The sequence below is a fragment of the Alligator sinensis genome, unplaced genomic scaffold (genome assembly GCF_000455745.1).
Source record: "Alligator sinensis unplaced genomic scaffold, ASM45574v1 scaffold442_1, whole genome shotgun sequence".
Taxonomy (NCBI): Eukaryota; Metazoa; Chordata; order Crocodylia; family Alligatoridae; genus Alligator; species Alligator sinensis.
This window is the reverse complement of record NW_005841829.1, coordinates 5151045-5166960: the sequence shown is the minus strand read 5'-3', so window position 1 is coordinate 5166960 and position 15916 is coordinate 5151045. Positions and strand designations below refer to the sequence as shown.

The 15916-nt window shown below is 39.0% G+C and overlaps 1 protein-coding gene across 1 annotated transcript in view; it reads left to right on the top strand.

Moving 5' to 3' along the window:
• Positions 1-14265, top strand: part of PPFIA1 (PTPRF interacting protein alpha 1) — an 86393-nt gene extending 72128 nt beyond the window's left edge. Inside the window, 8 exon segments of the mRNA XM_025197913.1 lie at positions 717-779; positions 1333-1359; positions 5623-5798; positions 5885-5982; positions 7844-8019; positions 9358-9426; positions 13313-13478; positions 14195-14265. Of these exon segments, the coding sequence (XP_025053698.1) occupies positions 717-779; positions 1333-1359; positions 5623-5798; positions 5885-5982; positions 7844-8019; positions 9358-9426; positions 13313-13478; positions 14195-14253 (834 nt within the window). The 3' untranslated portion in view covers positions 14254-14265.
• The last annotated feature ends 1651 nt before the right edge of the window (positions 14266-15916 follow it).

Genomic DNA, 15916 nt, shown 5'->3' with positions numbered 1-15916 from the left:
CCGAGTTCAGAGGATTAATTTGACTTTATTATATTGTTTTTTCTGTAAACCTTTGAATGGAGTGCCTACCTGTGTGGAAAGTCAAAATTGTTTATTTATTGATAATTTTGGTAAAGTGCGTGTGACACATCTAGTAGATCAAAATCTGTCTTCCTAGTGAAAAGGTTGAATAAAAGAAAGCTTATGAATGTACAGAGGTAGAAGAATCTGTTGCTTGAGTTTTGTTAGAATATTGGCCAGAGGCACACTGACAGAAATTGTATAGTTAAGAACAAATAGATGATAAAATGAGGGCAGAAATTATTTAGATGCTTTTGAATTTTTTTTTTGCGTAACCCTATATAACTAAGTATGCAGTGCTATCCAAAATATCATTTTGGATTGTGTTGCTATGAGCCAGCTAGTTTAGAACGAGTTTAGGTCAGTGTATATCTTAGATTGCAGTAGTTGTCAGAATTTATGATTACATTGGTAAAATCTACTTAATGCATTTCATGGTTTGTTAAATGATCTCTGAAGGGAGGTGTCCATGTCAGTGGACTTTTATTCTTCATTATCATTTTAAATAAATTTTAAATGTAAAACTTCAGAAAGCATTGCTTTTGCCCATGCCTGCTCCTTATATGTACCTGTTGCTTATATATTCTGCAACCTTTCCTCTTTGTTACTGCTGTCCTTTCATTGGATGTGATTGATTCACTGTGGGGTCATATTAGACCACGGGAAATGTCTGGGTAACACATGAAGAAATGGAAAATCTTACAGCCACACCACAAACGGTTAGTTACAGCACTGCCACTTCTGTTCTTTACAGTGCTTTTCCCACTTTTTTGAATGCTTGAATCGTGTCTCTCTTAATCTCTTAAAATAATAGCAGTTTTAAAGCAAGTTAAATTCTTTAGGATTATAACTTTCTTTAGTTACTAACCTTGTGTGAAATTATAAATTGCATCGTGTTACGCTTTTTCAGTAGGGGAAAAAAAAAAATCTCAATTCTTAACATAGGCAAAATGTTTGGAGAACTCTTTCTAGATTTCATAAGCGGGGATTACCAAATTCTTTACTTATTGTGCTATGGAGGCTGGTTCAGTGATTTGCAAACATCTTTTTTTTCCTTTACAGAAAACCTAATCAGTGCAAGGGTTTTCCTACTTCCATGAAAACTGATTTTTGGGGTTTTATGTTTTTAATGCATGGTACTTGCATTCTTTTGCTCTTTTTAGTGTGTCATATAGTTGATTCAGTTCTACTACACCCTTGAAATAGTTTCATTACTAAATTTAAATACTAACGTTTGTGTGTTCTTTTGCTTTTCTAACCACATAACATCAGGAAGATGAGGAGGGAAGCTGGGCTCAGGTTGGAAATTTTACACAATATATTATACTATATAAGTAAACCATCATATGCAATTAGAGCACGAAAAATCTTTATTTTGATGTGTATTTTTATAATATAGTTTTTATCTATAGTAAGCTTTTAAACTATCAATGCATATGTGAAAAAGTCTACTAGTGAGTCATCAAGGTATGTTATAGTTCTTTAAGACTTGCCAACACATCATGCTAAAATTTGAAAAACTGGGGGCAGGAGTTAATTGCAATGCAGTGGGCACCACAGAGGCTATAAATAAAAAAATATATATTGTGTTTCCTCTTATCACTAAAACTACTGAATAAAACATTAAACATCCTGCTACTGTTAGAATGTTTGCATTTAGCTTTATTGGACCAGTCTATAAGTGGGATAGCTCTTGGGCAGGTTCTTGGGCATCAAGTACCCTTACTCAGGAAGTGCAACCTGAGGAAGGGCATTTAATACCTAAAATATTGTCCAGCAGTTCTCTCAGCTAGGTAGTTGGTCCAGTAAAATATGCCACACACGCATCTGTGCCTCAGATACTTCCTGGCCCATTATGGCTATAACAGCACTCCAACCCCACTGTTATCGTTAATCATCTGATGTACTTGTTCTCTAGTTTGCAATATCGCAGAAAATAGGAAAACTATTACTTACCTGACGTCTGTGACATTGGATTTGTTTTGTTGTTCAAACCACAATGTTAGAAAACCATTTTTAAAACAAAATAACTTTGGTCTCTAAAACCTGAAGGCTTGTGGCAGGTTAATGGTTCAAGGAAAATACCTGCCTGCTATAGGAGCCCTATTCAGCCTCATCACTAGCATAATCATCATCCTTAAGAGATGCTCGGCAGTCCAAGTCCAGCATATTTTTGTGTTACCTGTGTAGTCCATCTTGAATAACTGTTTTGACTTAAAGCTCTCATAAATCCTCTTTGTACCTTTTAAAGTAAGGATGGATAAGTGTCCAGAAGTATAGTCAATCCTCCTTTATGTATAAGAAATGGTAAATTTTGTAATTGACAAAGGCTTCTGTCTGACCCATATCTTTGAATTGTACTGTATCTCATTTCCTGGCTAGACTAGCATAGTGCTCTTATGGAAATGATAATACTGTATTTAGTTAAATACAAGATGAGCCCTCCCCCACCCAGGGCTTTTTCACCCTGGGGGAAAAAAGCCTGTTTGCTTATATCTACGTGCAAAGAAACCCCATTACACACTTTGCCTAGCCTTAAACTACTGCCAAAAGCAGCATTTGCTTAATAATGGAAACCAACCATAAAGGTGATAGAATGCAGTCCACACTGTCCATGTCTGTAAAACACATGGCCATGTCCCACATGGGTGGGAATTCCCTCCACAGGGAACTAGCACCAGGCCTGGAGGTACTACAATACCAGGCCAGCACCAGAAGGACCAGAGGCAGCCTCTCCTTGGTGCAAAAATGCTACATTGGATCTTAGCTGATAGGTCAAGATGCCAATGGTAATGTACCACAAGGATAAGTTAGCGCAGCCCATCTGAATAAGATGAATGATAGTTCCCATTGAGCATACTCCCCTTCATTGCTGACTCTTTTCCAAGTCATGGTGAGCCACTACATTAAATATCTTTTGCCTTCCTCTTCACAGCTGAGCTGTGCCTTTCCCTTTTCCCATGATTCCAGTTTTTTTCACCAGCTTGCAAAGTCTGACAAACATCTGTGACAGGGGGCCCCCTTGGGCCAAACTCTGTGGCCCGCCCACCTGTCACCGTGACAGGAGGCCTACTCAGGGCCGAGCTCTTCGTGGCCCGCCCACCTGTCTCTGGGGAACCGCCCACTTATCTCGCCTGCCACGCCTTTGATGATAATTGATTCGTATATCGATGTCAATTAAGCGGGAGGCTGCCCATTGTAGTGCCCCGATGCCAGGGGGTGCTCTGCGGCTCCGACCTCCCCTAATACCGCAGCCCAAGCCTCGCAGATGGCATCTCGGTGTTAACACTATCACCGGGCCCACGCTGGGCCCCAGAATCATCCTGTACGACCCCACTATGATCTCTCCTGATCAGGCGGCCTCTCCGCCTTCATCTGAGCTACCTAGCCCCCCCGAAGCCTTGTTCCCCTCTCGGGTGTGGTTCCCCCGGAACCTTCGGCTACCTGGCCCTGGCCCACCTCAAGGCCGGTCGGGACCCCAGGCCCCTGGCTCTTGGGCGTCCGTCGCGGTGGGCCCCCGGCCCTTTTGACCCTCTGGTCCTGGCCCCAGCATGGGCCAGTTGAGGGTACTCTCCCCTTCAGGCTGGGTCTCTAGCCCCTCTCTCTCATCCTCAGGCCTCACCGTGCCACTACTCCCTTTCTCCTAGGGGCAACCACAGCACCACGCCCTGTACTCCATACACTCTCTTGGGGTCTGCCCTCTGGGCCCCTCCAACATAGGGTTACCCACCTGGTGGTGGGAGCTAGGGGTTAAGGTGCCCCGACCCGCCTTTCACCAGGGTGATCACTGGCCTGGTATTTCCTGGGGGCTCCTGCGCCACTGAGAGCCCCACCAGACCACCCACTCCCAGCAGGGTGCAGTTTCAGGTCATGCCCAGGACCAGGAACCTCCTGCCAACCCCTTACAGCTCCCCCTTACCTCCGGGTGCTGCCCTCGTCAGGCACCTGGAGGCTGCCAGCTCCAGGCCCTTAAAGTGGCAGAGACACCCTGTGCTCTGCCACACATCACTGAATGGGGTCCCAAACAGTTCACCCAGAATACCTCTGTCACCTCCTTAGCCTATCACATTTGATTAGTGTGGCCCTGCCCTCCATAAGGTAGAGCTGGACCAGGTTGCCCTCTGCCACATCTGCCTATACATTTTTTGGAGGCTCTTAGGACTTGTGACAAGAACACCTGGTTCTAGTCATGAATGGAGGTGGGGCTAATTGGCAGATGGCTCTTTTGTGGGTGTTATCTGGAGAACACACACATGCTGAGCTGTGGGGTCACCATGACTTAAAATGCTGTTGATTCTGTTGGGGCCCAGCCAGATGAACTGTATGGTAAATCATGAGCCTTCTGGCTTTGGAATAAGGTTAGGCATCATTTGTACTATATATAAGTAGGTTCCAAAGTGTTACTTAAAAGTGTGCTTCAAGTTTTAGAACAGGTATGCCTCAGGCAGTTTCAAAAAGATAAAATGTATCAATTCTGGAGGAACTAAGTCTGTGGGTACTATATGAAAACTACTAGAGGCATATTTATTTCAAGGCCAGTGTTTTTCAAATTTGCCCCTCACTTCCATGTGCTTGTGGAGAGCAGGATCCGATGGTACGGGGTGGAAAGGGGCTGCAGGAAGAAGTTGGGTGGGAAAAGGTAAATCTGACCCTCCAGATTTGTTCCTCTCCTGCTGCTACAGCAGGGAAGACAACTTCAAGGCCAACCTCCAATAATTTGATTCTGCATCTGGAAACTTATAACCAATTTTATAAATTTTGCATTTGTAGAATCCTAATTAGGGATCATCTTGTATTCAAGTAAATACGGTAGTTCTCATTTTGCCCGTTTCATGAAAGTACATGTTGGGGAGTTAGGGGGCAGACTTTTCAAAGGCAGAAGAACATCATTAGTTGTATAATTTCCAATTGCCTCTGGACATATCTGGAAAACCTTGCAGTGGAACTGTTTAGGACTCTTTCACACCTTGTAGAATAAGGAGTAGCAGTTAAAGTTATGAGTCCATAGCATGGTATATCATATGGGGGATTTATTTATTTATTTTTAACTAGCATAAATTCCACAAAACTCCTAATATGTTCATATTCCACAGTGAGGTGTTTTTTTAACTTTGTGATTTGTCATAAGAAATATAAAACTATACTATACCACCTTTATAGGGTTTTTTCAATTTTTTTTCATGAGACATGGTATATTCATCGCTTGTGAAAATAAAGGTCTAGGTTATATTGTCATGATACCAAGGCTCATGAAGGATCTGAATTTGAGGAATGTGCAAAAAATTCATGAAAAAGTAACCAGAAATCAATGGAAAGTTTATTGAATATCAATACTCCTTTTTTTTTCCTAAGGATTCTTTAATTTAAAAAAAAAAAAAGAAAAGTGGCATAATTCAACTCAACCCTTTCAATAGCTTCTTTTTTTTTTACAAACTAACAAAGTTAGTTATAAGTTTTGCCTTTCCATTAATTCTGAAATATCAATGGAAAGTGTATAGTTAGGATCTTTTTGCCTTTTGAATTGAGTAAATTTACTTTTAAATCTTACCTTTTCAAAAACAGACTTTAGCATATGGTGATATGAACCACGAATGGATTGGTAATGAATGGCTCCCTAGTTTGGGGCTCCCTCAGTATCGCAGCTACTTCATGGAATGTCTCGTTGATGCTAGAATGCTGGATCACTTGACTAAGAAAGATCTCCGTGGGCAGCTTAAAATGGTTGACAGTTTTCACAGGTAAAGAGAAAATAAATATTCATGAGATCACACTCCTCAGTAAATACTTCAGCTGTTATCTGAAATCTATTTTCTTTTCTAAATAGGAATAGTTTCCAGTGTGGTATTATGTGTCTGCGAAGATTAAATTATGACCGAAAAGAACTTGAAAGAAAAAGAGAAGAAAGCCAGAATGAAATAAAAGGTTAATCTCATTATAAGATGACTCAATTTTTATTATTTAAATAAACACAGTTACTTTAATTTGGAAGGCGTCTCTCTCACAGGGTCATAGAAGTTTCAGGTGCAAGATGTTTGATAGTAGGGTCTTATCATCAACAGTTCCTTGGCTATGGAATCACCCATGTGCACACAGCTGTCAAAACCTGAGCTTTTACTTACTTTTAAAAAAAACTCCCCTTATTGTTCTGAAGGAAATCTGGGACATGTGAACCAAAGAAACATATAACATTTTACTTTAAAAGACATCACCTAAACTGATAGACGTCCCCATTTTTCTGTGTTATGTTTTTCTGAGTTGTTTTGAAATTAACTCTGGATTCTAATGGCTGTGTTACTATTCTTGAATAAGTAACTAGTGCATTACTGATCTTAATGACAAGCATCTCTGACATTTTTCTATTTGTTGGATTCACTGATGAACATAAAACAGAGGATAGAAGTAGTAAATGCAGCGATGGCTTAAACACTCTCATAAAAGAAAAGAATCTTCCATTTGGGAAGAGGAGAGAGAGTTTTACCTTTTTTCCCCATGCCAAAAGCCTTAACCACCATCTTGGGCATCAGCTATCCAGATTTTCACACTTTTTTTCATACCTCCCCTATTGTCAAAAGCCTCAGTTACTACTCTCCAACTCTTCAAATACTTTCTTTTCCTTTCCCTCTTGACGTTCAGAATGACTATGCATATGCCAGTTATCAGAATGGGGTTTTCCCCCCTCCCTTTCTCTTTTACCCAATTTTTAAAATTGGGTATATATGAATAGCAGAATCTTCACAGTAGTTTATTATGAAAGTCCTCCCCAAACTTGAAACATTTTAGGTCATTTTCTTCAGCTTACTACGTGTGATTTTTTTGTTTTGTTTTGTTTTTAAGTTCTTTCATCTCCACACTAACTCAGTTACATAAAGTAGAAGTAGCAGAAAGCGACAGATCATATTTAAGGAAGGAACAAAGCATCAAAGTTCAGGAAGGGGATGCATAAGAGCTCAGATATATTTAAACAAGTTGTTTCAAATATGCCATGGAATTATATTTATTTAAAAAAAAAAAAAAACAACCAAATTTCCAAGTGTGAACTAAAGAAACTAATGGTGTCTTCATTGCCCTAATTTTGCTGTTATAGTATCTATGGAGTTTAATGGTTATACTGCTGTCACAAATGTTTCTTTCTCTTAAAAAAAATAAAATTAAAAAAAAATTAAAAAAAATTAAAAATAGTTATATTGGGAGGGAGCAGAAGAGAAGGCTGAGCTATTTCCCACCACCACCCAATGTCCTCCCTTAAAACACAACATTCAGTAAGCTACAATATGTAAAGGGTATGCCAGAAAACACTTTTCTCCCTTGTTTTAGGGAGGGATCTTGTGTTACTGTATTTACTCAAATATAAAACACGGTTTCTTTCTCCTCCCCCTTTTCTCCCCCTTCAGCTGGGGTTGGGGGAAGTTTTGTCTTGGATTGGAGTACAGGAGTTGTGGGGGGGGGCGGGGGGCTGCAGGTAGCTGCTGTAGCTCTTACTCCAGCCCTGACCTGATTTTGTTCTCAGAGCTACAGCTGCTGCCTTCATCCCACCCCCTGTACCTCCCTTGCTGCCTCTGTTCCCCTGCTGTTACCTACCTTCTGTTTTGGCTCTGGCACTTCTTTTGACCATTTTAATTGTAGCATAAAATGAACTGACTATCAAATAAGTTACTATATAAGGGTATAGTTGGGGCTTTACTGTTGACTGCCTGAGTGACAGACTGACCCTCTACCAGTAAATTGTAGATGAAATGAGACTAGTGACTATATGTTTATATATGGGTTTGTTTTTGTCTTATAGATGTACTCGTCTGGAGCAATGACAGAATGATCCACTGGGTACTGTCAATTGGTCTTAAAGAATATGCAAATAACCTTATAGAAAGTGGAGTTCATGGTGCACTTGTGGCCTTAGATGAAACTTTTGATTATAATGCATTAGCTCTGTTGTTACAAATACCCACTCAGAACACGCAGGTAATGCTTATGGTAACTTGATGACTTTCTACATGTGTTAATAAAACATGCTATCCTGCCTATTTGTTTTATGAAAACAAATACAGAATTTTAAATATTTTAAACTTGTTTTTAGTCTCTTCTACTAGATACCTGTGGGCATACCAGGGTGTGTTTTTTTTTTTTTAATTCTTATATTTTCCATTATATATGCTGTATGTTCTAATTAACTTATATTTCAACATGAGTGGATTTAGGATTTCCAGTAGAGGGGTGTGGCACACCGCCTTCCAGACAATGGGGGTGAGATGTGGCTGGAACCCTGAGGCTGGCTTGAGGACATTGGGGATCTTGGCAAGGATCAGGCCCTGGAAAAGGGGACATGCCTGCTGCCACTGCTCTTGGCCAAGTCTGGCATCCTGCACAGCTGCTCTCTATAATCTTGTGGTGGAGTGGGGCAGGAGTGGCTCCTGTGGTTCCCCCTGTGCCTGCAGAAGTGGAGGAGGGAGGGGAGGGGAGGGGATGGAAGGAAGGGGTTCCTCCTTCCAGTGCCTGCTGCCATCTGTTGTGGGGAGCAGGGGGTAGGCAGAGGAAGAAGAAAACCCTTGCTGCCAATGTCCTCTTCTGAACCTGGCGCGCTGCCCAGCTGCAGCTCGGTGCCGAAGAAGGACAGGAGTGGTTCTGGGGCTCCCCCTGTGTCTGGGTCAGCTGTGGAAAGTGGCAAGGGTGGTGGAGGAAGGGAGATATGACCACACCTTGGCAGCCTCCCTAGATTCACCCTTGTATTTTAAACAAGAGTTGGTTTTCTTTTGGTCTGTCTTCTCTAAATTGACGTATCCTTTACTTATCAATTGTTTATTTTTGATTGCACCTGTGACATGTTTTTTTGCTTTACAAATACAAAGAAAAACTTCCAGAAGTTTCATTGTAACTATTTCATTTTCAGTTTGATAAAATGAGTTTGTCCATTACAGATACAGTAGCTGATGACAGACAAGGTTCTTTGGATAAATGTGATATATTTTATTAGACTAACTAAATAGTTGAAAAAAATTGTTCTTTGCAAGCTTTCAGGCATAAATACCCTTTTTCAGGTGTAGGGAGAGTCTAACTTATGATGATTATAGGGAAAGTCTAGCCGATGACTACATTTCAGGATTTAATTCTGTTTAAATTCTTTAGAAAGTAAGTTACTGTAACTTGGCAAAGACTAAATTAATGCTGTACTAAAGCAATAATAGTGTTAACACAAATTCATTTAAAAATATGTAGATAGTAGCAATTTTAAAGTGATAACATGATTTTGTATTACTAGCTTTCAAGACTAACGTCATTGTGTTTTGTTTTGTTTTAATTTAGGCTCGTGCTGTTTTGGAAAAAGAATTCAATAACCTTCTTGTTATGGGCACTGACAGAAGGCTTGATGAAGTAAGTCTAAACTATTGGTCTGTTCTACTTCGCGTTGTGGAGAAGTGTGAATTCTGATCTATTTCTTCTATTGCAGTTAAGAAATTTGGCTTCTGCATAAGTAGCCTCTTAATTATTAAGCTATTAATACACTCTAGTGTATTACCTTGTTTATATACTATTAGTAGAGTATATATTGTTGTTGTTAAGTAAACTTTTCCCAGATAGCTCTTCGCAAGTACCTCATTCGTAACCTGTGATTTTTTTTTTTTTTGTTTGTTTTTTCCTCTGGTAGGCCTCTTTGTAATTACAAAGCATAAATGTAGGTAAAATTGCTAAACTTACATAATTTTTGTAACTAATTATTTTATGAAGTAAATGTACTCTAAAAGGGCCCATAATGCAAGATAAGGTATTTTAAAGCAGTGTAGGTGAAAATGACATGACTCGGTTTTGCTCTAGAATTGAGAGTTAATAAGGCTTATTGTACAATCACATTTTGGTTGCTTGCATTGAGAAGTCACTTCCGGCAATAAAAATATCTTAATAAGCTTATAAAACATGGTCAAAGTGTAGAGGATCAGAATGGTTAAATGAAAAGATAGAAGTGATATGATCAAATTTTGAAAATAGAAGAGCAAGAATGAAACCCACTGAGGATAGGATTATACATATGTTCAGGTCAAAGCACATCCTAAGCAAACAGTATGATTGTGGGTTTGTTCATCTTCTCAGGTAAACAAAGTAGTAGTGTATTTTATTAAGAAATTACTGTTTTGTGATTGAACCTGTGGAGGGATTTTAGGACCACTTAAAGCAGAGGGAGCCAAACTTTTTGAAAGCCATGCCACGAATTAGCTGTGCACACTCCCTGAGTGCCATTCCAATCCCTTTCCTGTATCCAATCCGTTGCTCTGCTTTCTGCTTCGTGCCGCTTTTGTCACCATGTTGCTTGTCCCCTCCCAGTTCTGCTGCATACTATGCAGAGGCTGCATGTGCCACCCGTAACTTAAAGCATCTCAGAGGAAGTGGATTTTCCCAATACATTCTGTAACGAGAATGTTTACTGAGCGCTTGTATCCAGCAAAATAAGATGTTATCTAATATTACAGTATTCTAAAGACTCAGAGTATAGAGATGTATGAAAAGCATTGGAATGCTCTTTTGAGGCCATGTAATATCTAGGAAGATAGGAACGAGTCAGTCCTTCTCCTTTTTTCTAGTTTTGAATGTTAGCATTGTTTTTAGAGTCCTGCTTTCAGCAATTTAGGTTGTGTGCAGGTGTTAGGTTTGTAGTGTGTGGTGGGAGAAACCTCCCTAAGGTTCGTTGTTTAGCTGTAATTTGATTGACAGACAACGCGGGTAAAGAAAGACAGCTGTTTATTTGCTCGAGCAAAGACCATAAAGCCAGCAAAAGGCAAAATGGCCCCCCCCTAAGGGTGAGGTGATCTTTTATACTTATTACAACAAGGCAAGACTTTATGGTTAACAAAAAAAAGCAATACTTGGGCGGTGCTTTTCAAATCTTTGTAACAGCATATTTCTATTAAGCTGAACTAGCACTTTTTAAAGCTAAAAGTTAAGTAACAGTAACATTATAATATGTTAGCAAAACCTTACACAGTAGTAGATACTTCTCAAGGACACAACCACTGCACCCAGAACAATGGTTTCCCTGTCTTATCTTACTTCTTGCTGTAGCTGATTTTTCAGCACACAGACACAGAGATACTTGCTGCTTTTAACTTAGAAAATGCTTAATACAGTTAAAATGATTACTTGACACAAGCAAAGGCTTAGCTATCAATCTGCCTTGTGGTCAGCTGCATTGCTAGGCCACAGGTCATGCCTTGTATTCAGCTGTAAAGCTAATACTTCCTAATAATCTAAATTATTGTAAACCTAACAGTATGCTTATCAGAAAACTATTCTATTTCAGGGTAATAACAAACCTGCTCACTACAAATCCTCCCTTTGTTCCAATTTTTCAGGACAGACCCACCCCACCCCCAGTGAGCCCATGCTGCCACTTATAGGGAGCCCCCTCTACCTTGCTGCTCAACTGCATCTGTTCCATTAATAATGCCATAGTGCTTGCAACTGCAGAGCCAGGCATGCTGGTCAGTGGTATGCCTGGCTTCCAGACTGCAGGTGCTCTGGGATCTTTACAGGGTGAGCAAGTAGCTGAAGAGAGCAGAGAGCACCAGTGTCTCCATCTAGGCAGACACTGCCAGTGGCAGCTGTGACCCATTTGCCACCAGGCAGCAACAGGAGCAGGGCAGCCTGCAAGTCTCCCTGACAGCTCACCCATGGATGAACTAACAGGGAGGCAGATGCTTGCCTTCCCTCTCTCCCTTTCCCTTGGAAGGTGGGAAGGAGAGCAGAACTATACAGGGTTGTCTGAAGTAAAACTGAAAGAGAACTCCTGACGTCTTAGTACAGTAGTTGTAACCAGTAGCAAGTAATGTAACAAGTAGCATATACCCTGATTGCTAGGGACTCTAGATGAGAAGTGTCTCTTTTTCAGAGAAGATACAAAACCCACGGGCTTGCCAAAAATAGCTTTAATAACCACAGATGGTACTTTTTGTAAGTACTGACACTAGCTTTCAGGCAGAATTCCAGCTTGGATAATTGCATATTGTGTAGAAGTGCAGCATGATAGCTACAAGAGATGGTTGCACCTTGCTAGTAAATTAATGATTCTTTTTTAAATCTTTTAGGTAGGCTGGAATCTTTCAGAAAGAAAGGTGTTATGTAACTGCTTCATTTATCTCCTCCTCTTCCAACTTAGAAAACATTTTAATACAAATTCTAAAAATTTGTCTCGGTTATCTATTGACACAGGATGAGATTCCATGCTATGCCTCAGAAGCACCCCAGGGAACTTGCAGTCCCAGCAGAGGGAATCGCTATAGTTGCTTCAAGCTACCTTTGACTTCTCTAAGTCCTTGGTGTTAACTTAGATTAATCTTGTAATGAACATTGAGATACCACAGGTTTCTACTTAGGATAAACAATTCATGGATACATACAAACTGTGATATGTATCTTTTTCTTACCAGATATTATTTTATAAGTGTGGCAAAATATCGTATTTACTAGGTGCAGTGTCACATACAATTCAAATATAGTTTAAGATGTGAATATGCTACCAGGGAGAAACTGTTTAAATAGGGGGTGCATTCTGTTCCAAGTAGTTGAAACAAATCTATTCACTTTAAATGAAACCGTATATATAGGTGATGATATACAAATAACTTCTGCACTTCAGGTTTTGTATTTGTTTTCTTTTAGAAGTCAGTCCACTTTCTGTGATCTTTGTATCCTTATGCTGTATGTCAATATAGGTACTCCAGCAAATGTGGAATTTGAGACCAAAATGGATGTAACTATTTCATTAGAAACGAAAAAAACTGCACAAATGACTGTTAAAGTCACTAAAACATTTTATTATCTGTCCCTCTTGCATCACTTTCATTTACTTTTTGCTGCTAGATTATAAAACGTTTTAACATCATAAATCCTTAAGCATAAATAAACATTAATGCACAGTGAAAATAATGGGTGCCATTATTGTATCTTCCAAGAGATGCTAAGCATATTGGTTTCCACAGACCTTTTTGGAATTGAAGGGCCTCCATTCTGGAAAATAGGTATGCATCACAAGTTATTTAAAAAAAAAAAAAAAAAAGTTTTCTTTCCATTTAGGTACCTAAAATTTAAATGATCAGATTTGTGGAAGCTAATTAATTTTGATTTCTTCACAAAATCTGGTCTAAATTCTACGGCTCAAGCCCTGAAAATTCAGGCCATGATGCCTATTACTCCGTTACTGACATTGCCTGAACTTCAGCTTGTGACATAATTGCCTGCTTTAAAAATTACTAATGATACAATCTGACAGGATGATGATAAAAGCTTTAGACGAGCACCTTCATGGAGAAAGAAGTTTAGACCAAAGGACATTAGAGGTTTAGCTGCTGGATCAGCAGAGACTCTCCCTGCAAATTTCAGAGTTACCACCTCAATGTCTTCACCCTCTATGCAGCCAAAGAAGATGCAAATTGATGGTGCGTAAACGGCTTTTTGTTATATTGAGCATGATGGAATTTGTTTGTAGTGACTCCATATCCAGAATATTTTTGCCTTATGCATGCTTGTTATGTATAAAGCTTTTCATTCTAATCACATATATTTGTAATCACTTGTGAACGTTCTACAAGATGCACAGTTCCTTTTCACTTTGTTTGTTAAATAAAATTGTAAAATATCTTCTTATTTAGGAATACTTAGTTTCCATATATCTGACTGGAAGCAAGGTGACGCCACCAGAATTTTCATGTGTTTTGTACCTCCTTAAAGGTGTGGGCACTGGCTGTAAATTTCTAATCTGTATGAATAAAAATACAGTAAAGCCAGTTTCTTAATTCATTATTGGAAAACAAAGAAATATTTACTACATAAATATTTGAGGTTATCGTTATAAATTCTAGTACTAGTGTGTGTATATAATTACATACTAGTAAAAGGCATGGCTTTTTTGTGAGTCACTTTAATTGAAATAAAAGTTTTCAGAAATTATGTTAATATCATTCAGTCCACTGATGAAGGGCTTCATTAAGAGTAGATATAACCCAGGGTTGTTTTGAGTTTTGCTTTTCTAACTTATACCCTTATAGAGTGAATTTATATGGTAGTTGCAATCAGGTTGCTGTGTGAATTGGTTTTTAAAACTAACATGCATGCTGTGTTCTGCATGTCTTCCTTCTGTGATTGTTGAAACCAGGCAATGTATCAGGAACACAAAGATTGGATTCTGCTACAGTAAGGACTTATTCCTGTTAAAGCCTTCTGTTGGTAAGTAAAATTGACTAGTATAGAATAAAACAAGTAACTTTTTAACTTAAAATTAAATTAGTCTTTTCCAAAAAGTATTAATAGCTAAATACAAACCAATTTTTTGTTTACAATATAAAATAATACATTGAGATTTCTGAGCCTGTTCCCTGTAAATGTAGATAAGGCTGTCATTTATGCAATATTTTAGAAGTCAACTTGCAGAGCTAATGTTATGGCATGTTCCTTTAAAATGCTGAAGGGGGTTTTTTTGCAAAAAAAGAAAATAAAATGGAGATTATTTGGTTCATTCTTTATATTAGAAAATGTACTTTTTTTCCCCTGAAAGACTCCATAGTGCCATCTGGTCCACTTAGAATAATTATGACCTCACAGATAATGAAAAAATTAACTTTAGTTGGAGAAGAGATACGATTTTTTTTTTTTTTAAGTATTATAGGGGAGAATAATATTGCTTTCATCTATGGCTGGTAGATAGAGGATAACTGTATTAGAGGAGTAAGGAAAAAATTGGAAAGGGAGAGTTGTTATTGTAAAGGTAGATATAAGGGATAGTCTGCTAGAAAAGAGAAGGTTTCTAGTATAGTGCATCATGGGTGGGGGTACCTGTATTTCTAACCTTGCCTTGATTTTCTGAGTGCATTTTACCAGTGTATGAATGAGGGTTTCTGCCACCGTTTTAAGATTGAAACCTATGATTCTCTTGCTTACAGTTGTGTACCAGCTATGAATCCTTAGCAGGTCTGCCTGAATTTGGTTAGTCGGTTCTTTTGAGACCTGACTTGTTCAACAGTAGAAGCTTGCCAAGGGGAAAGCGTTTTCAGTGGAATTTGTCTACACACATGTATTTTACGTAAAGGCTTAGATAGGCCCATCTTATTCTGGAGGCCCTGAACACTAGGGACTGGGGTTCTGTCTGAATCCTAGCAGTCCTTTTCTTTCTTCGCTTGTATTCTTCAGGGATCATCTGTTCAAAGCCCTGTTTTTCTAGCTTAGATCAGTTTTGTGGTTACATACATGGACTGTTCCCTGTGCCAACTTTTTAACCCATTATCCTCAGATGTACTTGTTCAAAGCCAATGACCTCTTCACAGGGCTATCTGAAAATGCCTTCTTCCTTACATGTTTGCAAGTAACCCTTTGCAGCCCATATCAACTACTAATCAAACAAATAGGATGCACAATATATATGCCTTTACATTTTCAGGCAGCTTTCATGACTTCAAATTTCCTTACCTCGTAGGAAGAGGGGATGATGGATAACAGGAACCATAGGTCAGGTGCTATGACATTGTGGTAGTGCCCTGAAACGCTTGGTGAAGCTTTCAAATAAGTTAGATTAGGGTATGGGAAAGTTTGGAAAGAAAGAATGAACAGGATTTAATAGAGAGGGAAGAGGAGAAATTATTGAAAATGTTGGTTCCTATTAATGTATAGGTGCACGAATCATTTTCTGTGTGGCTTGTAGCTTTCCAGATATACAACTGAAATAGGCATGCAGAAAAGACCCTCCAACTGCAATACAGAGAACCCAGTACTCAACTAGAAGAGGAACTGTATTAGGGTATAAAATACAAATCCCAAATTAGCCTTTCAGTTGCTATTTTGAAAAGCAGACAGTTTCAGAAGTGGTCTGATTTAAGTCCACCAC